Source organism: Myotis brandtii, unplaced genomic scaffold (assembly GCF_000412655.1).
Source record: "Myotis brandtii unplaced genomic scaffold, ASM41265v1 scaffold8, whole genome shotgun sequence".
In the NCBI taxonomy this organism is placed as follows: Eukaryota; Metazoa; Chordata; class Mammalia; order Chiroptera; family Vespertilionidae; genus Myotis; species Myotis brandtii.
In genome coordinates, this window is record NW_005371219.1 from 7439994 (window position 1) to 7450370 (window position 10377).

The 10377-nt window shown below is 39.6% G+C and overlaps 1 protein-coding gene across 1 annotated transcript in view; it reads left to right on the top strand.

Moving 5' to 3' along the window:
- PPIL6 (peptidylprolyl isomerase (cyclophilin)-like 6) overlaps window positions 1-10377 on the top strand; it is a gene marked incomplete at its 5' end in the record, with an annotated part of 28299 nt that overhangs the window by 14202 nt on the left and 3720 nt on the right. Inside the window, 2 exons of the mRNA XM_005883769.2 lie at window positions 1088-1144; window positions 8996-9131. Of these exons, the coding sequence (XP_005883831.2) occupies window positions 1088-1144; window positions 8996-9131 (193 nt within the window). The remainder of the gene's footprint in view (window positions 1-1087; window positions 1145-8995; window positions 9132-10377) is intronic.

A 10377-nucleotide genomic window follows, 5' to 3' on the forward strand; every position in this document is an offset into this window, starting at 1 on the left:
TTTGTTCATCGTTTTTTTTTAAACTATAGTCTGGCCCTCCAACAGTCTGAGGGACAGTGAACTGGTCCCCTTTTTAAAAAGTTTGAGGACCCCTGCTTCAGTGTGATGGTCCACATCCAGCTCACTGTTGATTCTTCTCTTTCTACTTTGTAGGGGCCCAGGGTTCTAGGCCCCACTTCTGTGGGTTCTAGGACTTTGGGTGTCCCTTCCTCTATTAAAACTATAAAGAATTAGCCCTGGCTGGTGGGCTCAATGGTTAGAGCATTGGCTTGTGCACTGAAGGGTCGGGGGTTTGATTCCAGGTCAAGGGCATGTGCCTGGGTTGCGATTTGCTCCCCGCCCCCTGTTGGGTCATGTGCTTGCAGAAGGCAACCAGTGGATGTGTCTCTCACAACAGACTAATGAGAGAGTGCCCTCCCCCCTCTCCTGCTTTCTCTCTCCCCTCCTCCCTCCCTCCCACTCTCTGAAAAGCAATGGGAAAAAATATCCTCAGGTGAGGATTAACAAAAATATAAAAAAAGTAAAAAATTATATTTTACAGCTGCATTGATATTAAAAAATATATCTTTTACTTAAAAAAATCATTATATTACAAATGAACTCCATTTCCAAAATACCAGATAATGAGTTATCACTATAGGGTTCCAAGGAATGAAAATTTGAACAATAATTCTTTTTAAAGCACCTATTTTTATTCTTGCTTTACAAATATCTTACTGTTTCTATTTTATCCTCTCAGTTTAATCTTTCCATTTTTCTTAAAAGATGGACTATGTGATAACTTGTGAAGTAAGCAAAATTTATATGAACACATTTTAAAAAATCATTATCACAATTATAATTTAATACTTCATCATTTCAAAGTTTACATTGTAATTTAACCTACCTCCAAGAATTATTAGGAAAAAATAGTGTCTTGAATGTAAAATTGTTTATCAAATGCATTATAGTAATATTTTCATGGTATGAAACTTATGATAGTCATTTGTAAAGGGGAATCATAATTTAAAGCATTATTTACCCTGCCAATGTTGTGCTTTCCTTTTTAGTTTCATAATTATAATATTTACTTATTGTTATTTTGCAGATATAGTGGCTGGAAAAGGAGATGGTGGAGAGTCAATTTATGGACCAACATTTGAAGGTATGTATCTTTAAATTTTATCAGTCATATATTAGTTGATTATTCAAATTTAGCAGGACAGGACAATTCACAACTTAAGATAGTGTTTGGGATAACATACTAAAAGTGGGAGTTAAAAATGGCACCCCAGGCTAGTCCAGAACAGTTTTATACACACATTTTTTTCACTTTCCTAAGTATATTATCTTTAGGATAAATTCCTAGAATTACGATTGTAGGGTCAAAGGGAATTGATTCTTAAAGCTTGTAATTTGCCATTCTCAGAATTGGCACCTTGATTATCCTCCTGTTCAGGCTGTCTGGGATCCTGGGAAGATGGGTAGTGGTGGTGGTGGTGTCGTTTTTTAATTTTTTAAAATCCCAAAATAAAAACAGACAAAATAATTAGATAGAAAAATTGAAAACTGGCAAAATAATTAGATAGAAAAACTGAAAACCCATGGATAACATTTATAACAAAACTGATAAGCTAAGTTACATAAATTCCAAAGTACAAACAGGGAAGGGCAGACTGCCAACAGCCACTGTCGGCCAACAGCCAGAAATCTGTGTGGGAGAAAGCAGGGCATCTGAGGGACCTGAGGACAGCTGAACCCCAAAATAGCCAGTCGCTGGTGTGTGCAGGGGGCTCGTAGTAAGGTTCAGTCTAGGCTCTGTGACTCTGGAACCTGATCTGAAATGGCCCTCTTCTAGGACAGGCTCACATTGAGGAGGTATTGCTGGGAATGGAATCAAAATTATGCGGGATATAGGGACAGCAGTGAGGAAGAGGGAATGGGAACACAGTTAGGAAATCTCAGAAAGCAAGATGCATATCTTGACCTGCAGTTGAAAACGGCACAAAAAGGTTTGTGAAGTTAGAAAAGCTTCTTTCCTTCTAAAGCCACACCTGCTTCTAAATGTTTAGGAAAACTAATTTTACGTAAAAATGAACAGCAAAAAGTTTCATGGTTATTAGAAGGAAAAAAAGGGAATAAGGAATAGAGTAACAGCACTACACATAATAAAAGCACACTAGAAAGACATGCTCACAACAAGATCAAAACTGACAATTTCAAAATGAGCTAAAAAACATTAATAAAATGATACAAGACAGAAAAGAACTCATAAATCAGAATCAGGAAAACTCAGCATGAGGTTATTAAACTGAGGAAAGAATAATAAAAGAATTTCAGAAACAAACTAGACAGAACATAAGACCAAATAAACACAACAGATATGTACCTTAAAGAAGTAAAAGGGCCCTGACTGGTTTGGCTCAGTGGATAGAGCGTTAGCCTGCGGACTGAAGGGTCCTGGGTTCGATTTCAGTCAAGGGCATGTACCTTGGTTGTGGGCACATCCCCAGTAGGGGGTGTACAGGAGGCAGCTGATCAATGTTTCTCTCTCATCGATGTTTCTGACTCTCTATCCCTCTCCCTTCCTCTCTGTAAAAAAATCAATAAAATATATTTTTTTAAAAAAGAAGTAGAAGGTAGAGGGAGGAAGTTGGGTTTATGGGATTTTTTTTTAATCCTCGCCCCAGGACATGTTTTTCATTTAAGAGAGAAAGAGAGAGAGAGAGAGAGAGAAATTCATGTGAGAGAGAATCATTGATTGGTTGCCCCCCCCCGAAACATGGCCTGATGGGGGCAGATGAAATATGATAGAGGCTAATAAGTAAAATATTCTATAGTCCTGAATTTGAATTGGAAATTTCACTTTAAACTCAAGAAGTATCTCATCTATATATTAGTATATAGCTGTGTCTACTTAATTGGTCTACAAACAACCACCAATCCAGTCCTGATACACATTCCTAGCATTTAGATTGTTGTTTTGAAATGTCATTTCTCACTTAAAGAAACCCGGGCTTTTGGGAGAAATGGCAGGTTCCAATTACGGAACAGGACATTACAAAATGAGTCTGGAACCTCATGTTTAGTCATGCTATCGTCAGAGAGCAAGAACGCTATTAAAGATTTACTAGGATCACGTCAAAGGCCTCAGGAGCCCATTTGAAGAGGTTCTCACTGGCCAAAGATGGAGTAATTTGAATAATAGTTGCAATGATTTGAAACCCAACACATATATTAAATCCATGAGTTCATAATAATATTATTTTATAAATAAAGCCTAATTGCTTAGAATTTGAACCTTCTGTCCAATAGAAGACATGTCTCAGCTCATCTCCTCACCTGCCCTTCTGGAATGATAGGTAGTGAATTCATTATTTTGAACACTGATCAATAGAGAAAGAATCAACCATTTATCTTGCCTTTTCTATGAGAACTAGACTAAACTGTAGACAAGGGGAACCATCTTATCATAAAAGTGTTCCAATTATTAGTGAAAAGGAAATAATAGAATATCACCATTTTGCTGCCCCCATTGTAGGCATTTGGATGTAGGCATTTGCTGCATCAGTCTCGGCTATCATCCCAAAAACAGAATAGACAACAGGATATTATGAGCCTTCTGTTGAGAGAACACACCACCAAAGGGATAGAACAGGAGTCTGATTGAGCTTCTGGATCCAGATGCCCATTTGCAAGAAATATGACCAGTTCTGCCGTAATGTGTTCTTAAGGATCTCTGTGCTATGTAAAATCATGCAATAAAAACCACAGGACTTATGGCAGAAATGAGATTAAAAACAAAATGTTCTCGGTGACACATTAAAAAATAAGACAGTAACCTAATAAAAACAGAAACAGTGTTACACATATGTTTTGGTTACGAAACACCCGGAGGAAACCGCACTTGAGTGGGGCAAAATTCATTATGCTCAACTCCTTCCCTAACTTACCAATCAAGGTGAAACAAATAAGCATTTTCCACCCAAGTAATATAGCCAAACTGACAGGACAGAGAACAGAGAAATAAGTATATTGAACTGCACCATGTGTGTGCAACGAGCAAGCTCCAGGCTGGGAGAAATTCTAGAGGTTAAATAGTTAGGTTCATTAACAGATAAAGTGTAAGGAAAAGAAAGGGATAGAGGCAGAACCTGTAGATTAAGAGAGATTTAAAAGGCATAACAAGTCTTAAAATGGGAATGACTAAACTATACTACTCAGGGATGCACACTTAGATGGTAAAACTACAAGGAAACATTAAGTACTTGATTATGTAAAAGTCAGGGGAATAGTGACTTTGAGGGTGTGGAGAGGGACTTAATTAGGGACTTCAGGGGAGGCTGGCAAAATTCTTTCTCTTGGCCTGAGTGGTGGTTAAAAAGGTGTTTGCCTTATAATAATTAATAATTATATATTCATTTTCTGTGGCTTTTTTGTGTCTGTATTTTAATGTAATGAAAAGGTTTTATTTTTTAATTTTTAAAAAGACATATATTTATTGATTTTAGAGAGGAAGGGAGAGGGAGAGAGAGATACAAACATCAATGATAAGAGAATCATTGATTGGCTGCCTCCTGAACGCCCCCTACTGGGGATCGAGCCCACAACCAGGGCAGGTGCCCTGCTTGGGAATTGAACTGTGGCTTCCTGGTTCATTGGTCAATGCTCAACCATTGAGCCACACCAGCTGGGCTGAAAAGGTTTTAAAAAATAATATTGAATCAGTGGCCAAAGTGTAAGGGAAAAGTAAAAGCTAGTTTCCTTTTAAAATCATGTGAGACAGCTTTATCAAATGAAACCATGCAAGTGACAGCATTCATTTATTTACTCATAAATCAGGAAACTCGTAGTTTGGTGCCTGCAGTGGTGCTAGTGCCTTTGGAAACAAAGCTGATATGACCAAGTTTCCACCCTCCAGGATTGTAGTGTTTCTGTGATGACAGATGCTTAAACAGGTAAACTATAGGTGCTGTGCTGATTTTTATTCCAAAGGAAGAACTAAGTGCTGTGCTACAAGAAAGAACAACTAACTGCCTGGGAGTGGGGGCAGTGGCCCAGAGCAGCTTATGAGTTTAGTGCAGACCGGTTGTTCCTGGAAGCTTTCCTGGCATCCTTAACCCGATGAGAATCCACCCGTCCACTCCCTGCCACAGCTGTTATCAGATCACCCAAACTCTTTCTGCTTGGAGGCACAGTCTCAGACAATCGGGCCTTCTGTCCAGGAAGAGACCCATCTCTTAGCTCAGTGGTCGGCGAACTCATTAGTCAACAGAGCCAAATATCAACAGTACAACGATTGAAATTTCTTTTGAGAGCCACATTTTTTAAACTTAAACTATATAGGTAGGTATATTGTTATTAACTTAATTAGGGTACTCCTAAGCTGGCCTTTGCTAAAAACGTCCTCTATCTGATTGAGGTACGTTCGCTGAGGTCGACCCCTTCCAACTCTCCCATCCACACTCGTCTTGTATACTTGTTTCAGATAGAGGAGTGTGGATGGGAGAGTTGAAAGGGGTCGACCTCAGCGAACGTACCTCAATCAGATAGAGGACGTTTTTAGCAAAGGCCAGCTTAGGAGTACCCTAATTAAGTTAATAACAATATACCTACCTATATAGTTTAAGTTTAAAAAATGTGGCTCTCAAAAGAAATTTCAATCGTTGTACTGTTGATATTTGGCTCTGTTGACTAATGAGTTCGCCGACCACTGAGCTAAGAGATGGGTCTCTTCCTGGACAGAAGGCCCGAGTTGTCTGAGACTGTGCCTCCAAGCAAGAGTTGGAAGGGGTCGACCTCAGCGAACGTACCTCAAAACAATGTACCTCCCCGGGCGCGCATGCTGCGTATCCCACAGCCCGCCTGCACCGCGAGTCTCCCTTCGCCCAACTGACCGCCCGACCAACACCCCCACTTCTTCTAACGCCACTTCTTCAAAATAGACTCGCCCAGGCCTAAAACCGACTTCTGCACATGGGCCACGAAGTTTAAATCGCAGTGTTCGTGCTCGCCCGCACGTGGTATTTTGTGGAAGAGCCACACTCAAGGGGCCAAAGAGCCGCATGTGGCTCGGGAGGCACGGTTTGCCAACCACTGTCTTAGCTCATCTGCTCACCTGCCCTCTGGACATCCCTGTGGCTCTGTTAATTATCTTTCGTTTCCATCCTTAGACAGTTGTGGGGATTTGGTCTCCAGATGGAGGCCTGGCCTCTGGTGCCCAGGGAGGCCCCGTGTGTTTAGGGAAGTTTCTGTTACTGTTTTGTTTGTGTGGAATGCAGAATTAGAAATCCAGTAACCAGTCAAGTGAAGAGAGGGATGCTCCAGATGACTGTGGGCGAGAGACCATGACGAGTACTCAGAACAGCCACAGCATGGGTTTTCCTCCTTTCACACCTGTGGATTGTTAATGCATGGGACTGAGAGTCCGTCCTCCAAATTTCTCTCATGGGGCCCTATTTCTGTGAGATGCAGAATTAAAACCCAGAGCTTGTTAAAAAACACTACAACCACAAAACTTACTTTTATTAAGTTTAACACAGTGAATTCAAAAGAATGAATAAATTATATCATTTAATTTGATGATTATTTTATAAATTGGCTAATATATATATTTTTTTAACTTGAGGAAAACCTGTTTTGCTTTGAATTTTGCTTTTTTGTCTTCCCAAACCCTAGATGATGAATAGTAACCCTTTTTTTCTCCTTCTATTCTTTGTATAATAATCCTAGTCCTTCCCACCCTTGAAGAATTGGTGACTAGATTGGCTTGGGCTGACTAGAGAAATGGTCAGTTATATGAAAAGCCAAAAAAAAAGCATAAATACTAAATTATCCTTGGTACATTAAATAGATGAGTTTCTTAATATTAGCTTGGGCCCTAATAGACACATCACTTAAAATCTAATTATCTACCCTGGCCAGGTAGCTCAGTTGGTTGGAGCAGCATCCCAGTACGCCAAGGTTTAGGGTTCAATTTCTGGTCAGGGCACATGCAACAATCAACCAATGAATGCATAAATAAGTGGAACTACAAATCAGTATTTCTCTCTAAAACCAATTTTTAAAAATCTATTCGTCTAATCTCAAGATCTTTAAATGAAACTGGACATTAATAAAAAGCACAGAGCCTGATGTACTCTACTCAATAATGCAACTGAAAGTTATACAAAAGGTTTTTTTGTTTTTGTTAATCCTTACCTGCGGATATTTTTTCCATTGATTTTTAGGGAGAGTGGAAGAGAGAGGGAAAGACAGAGAGAAACATCAATGTGAGAGAAACACATTGATTGGTTGCCTCCTGTATGAGCCCCAACCAGGATCCAGGCTGGGGAGGAGCCTGCAACCAAGGTACGTGCCCTTGACTGGAATTGAACCCAGGACCCTTTGGTCAGCAGACCAATGCTTTATCCACTGAGCAAAACCAGCTATGGCTACAAAAGTATTTTTTTTTATTAGAAACAAGAACTGAAGAAGCCCTGGCTGGGTAGGTCAGGTGGTTAGAGTGTCGTCCCGATATGCCAAGGTTACAGGTTTGATCCCTGGTCAGGGCACATACAAGAATCAACCAACAAATGCATAAATAAGTGGAACAACAAATTGATGAGTCAGTCTCTCTCTCTCTCTCTCTCAAAAAAATCAATAAAGAAAAAACATTTTTTTAAAAAAAATATATTTTATTGATTTTTTACAGAGAGGAAGGGAGAGGGATAGAGAGTTAGAAACATCAATGAGACAGAAACATTGATCAGCTGCCTCCTGCACACCGCCTACTGGGGATGTGCCCACAACCAAGGTACATGCCCTTGACCAGAATCGAACCTGGGACCCTTCAGTCCGCAGGCCGACGCTCTATCCACCGAGCCAAACCGGTTAGGGCAAGAAAAAACATTTTAAATAAAAAGAACTGATACCTGGGTAGCTATTTAAGAACTTTTTTTTTGGTGAGATTTATCCTATGTATAGAAGGTATAAATGTATATTTAAAAATAATTATGAAGCAAACCCTCATCATCTTTTTCAAGAAAAACTGCCATTTGTCTATCCTCAATAACTCCATCTTCTATAAATAAAAAACAATTCCATATCCCTCACTGCCTCTCTTCCTCCTTCCCTTCCACGGTCTCTAAAAATGAATAGAAAAAATACCCATTTTGCTAGGCATCACACTTCATTTATTTTTCTATAACAAGAAATTAGTGAATAACATTAAAATATTGATGGTAAAATTAGAGCAATCGTTTTTAAAAATTGATATTGTAGGATTGAGGTCAGAAAGTCTACTTGACATAACGGTCCTCAGAAAATGGTATGGAAATGTCCCAAACTGCCTGATTATACTTTTACCGGAGAGTGCAATGCAGTTTCCAACACTTAAAGTAGTTGCTTCCATTATAAGTATCAGAATGAGCTTTATTTTTCTGAATTATGGTGTTTCTATTGGAAATTGAATTGACCTTTACATTTCAGAACCCTTTCACACCATTTCTCCCTTTTTGTCCTAGTCTTTTATGGATCACACCATTCAGCTCTCACACTCTCTCCCTTCTGATCTCTGTATCAGAATGAGCTTTATTTTAAATAAATTCAGAAACTGATTTTTTCACATGAATTCTGATTTCTATTTCAAACAAGCAGTTCCATTTCACTCTTAACATCATATGTTACAAATGATGTCAGTTCTAACCACAGAGCAGTAAGGGCTACTCCTTGTCTTCCTGTGAGTGGCAGAGGCAGACAGAACTCCTGACTCAGGCAGTGTACTGAGAGGGTTCTGAGTTTCTACCATAGCCTTTACCTTTCCGTAACTTCCTTTTACTCTTTATTGAAAGTCCATGCCTGTTCATGTGACCTAACTCACCCCGCCTTCCCCCTGAGATTCCAGTCTGTTCCATGCTTCTATGTCTCTGGATCTATTTTGTTCATGAGTTTATTTTGTTTATTATATTACACATATGAGTGAGATCGTGTGATAATAGAAATATTTTAATGACCTACTGTTTATTGTCTTTTCTAGATGAAAGCTTTTCAGTTCCTCATAATAAAAGGGGAGTTCTTGGAATGGTCAACAAAGGCCGTCACAGCAATGGTTCACAGTTCTACATCACGCTACAATCAGCTCCCTATCTAGATAAAAAATATGTGGCTTTTGGGTACGTGTGTTGTAAGTTAGTGTATATTATAGTCATATATGTAAAAATGTGGTTCAAAAAATTTGGATTAAGTATTGTATGAAGTCTATGGGTAACTAAGAATTTAAAAGCAAAAGTAACACAAATACAAACATTTAGAAACATTTTGTGAGAAACTTGCTATCCATAAAAACCAGAAAATATTTAGGAGGCACAGCCATTATAATATTCTGTTTATCTATCCATCCATTCATCCATTTTTGTTCAGCCTAAAGGATATTACCAAATCTAAATTATGTTGAATAATACCATAGTACTTAATAATGTAGATATATTTAGATGCAGAAGTGAGATGAAACCATTTAAGTAATTGTCCATGAATACTGTGAAGAGATAGATTGCAAGTAACTTTTTTAAATCCTCACCTGAGGATATTTTTTTCCATTGATTTCTAGAGAGTGGAAGGGAGGGAGGAGGGAGAGAGAGAAAGAGAGAGACATATAGACAGACACTTTGGCACGAGAGAGACACATCAATTGGTTACCTTCTGCACATGCTCCTATTGGGGCTGAGGAACCTGCAACCAAGGTATGTGCCCTTGACCCAGATACAAAACCCACTACCCTTCGATCTTGGGCCACCGAGATCTAACTACTGAAGAAAAATGGCTTGGGCACAAGTAACCTTTTTTTACTGAACAATTTAAAATATGGAGATATCTCTGGTAATTATTAGAATACTAGAGGCCTGGTGAATTGTGCACCGGTGGGGTCCCTCGGCCTGACCTGTGCCCTCTCGCAATCCAGGACCCCTCGGGGGATGTCAGACTGCTAGTTTCAGCCCAATCTTCGCAGGCCAGGCCGAGGGACCCTAGTATGCATATAAGATCTTTGGTTAATCTCTTTCCACCTTCGCTTCCTACCCTCCCCCGGAGATTCATCAGTCTGTTCCATGTTTCCATGCCTGTGCATTGAGCGTCATAGCTACCAGTTGAACCGTCACTTAGGCTTACATATATATAGACTAGTAGCCTGGTGCATGAAATTTGTGCACATTAAAAGGGAATTAATTGCCCTAACTGGTTTGGCTCAGTGGATAGAGCATCGGCCTGCGGAATCAAGGGTCCCAGGTTCGATTCTGGTCAAGGGCATGTACCTTGGTTGCGGGCACATCCCCAGTGGGGAGTGTGCAGGAGGCAGCTGATCGATGCTTCTCTCTCATCGATGTTTCTAACTCTCTATCCCTCTCCCTTCCTCTCTGTAAAAAA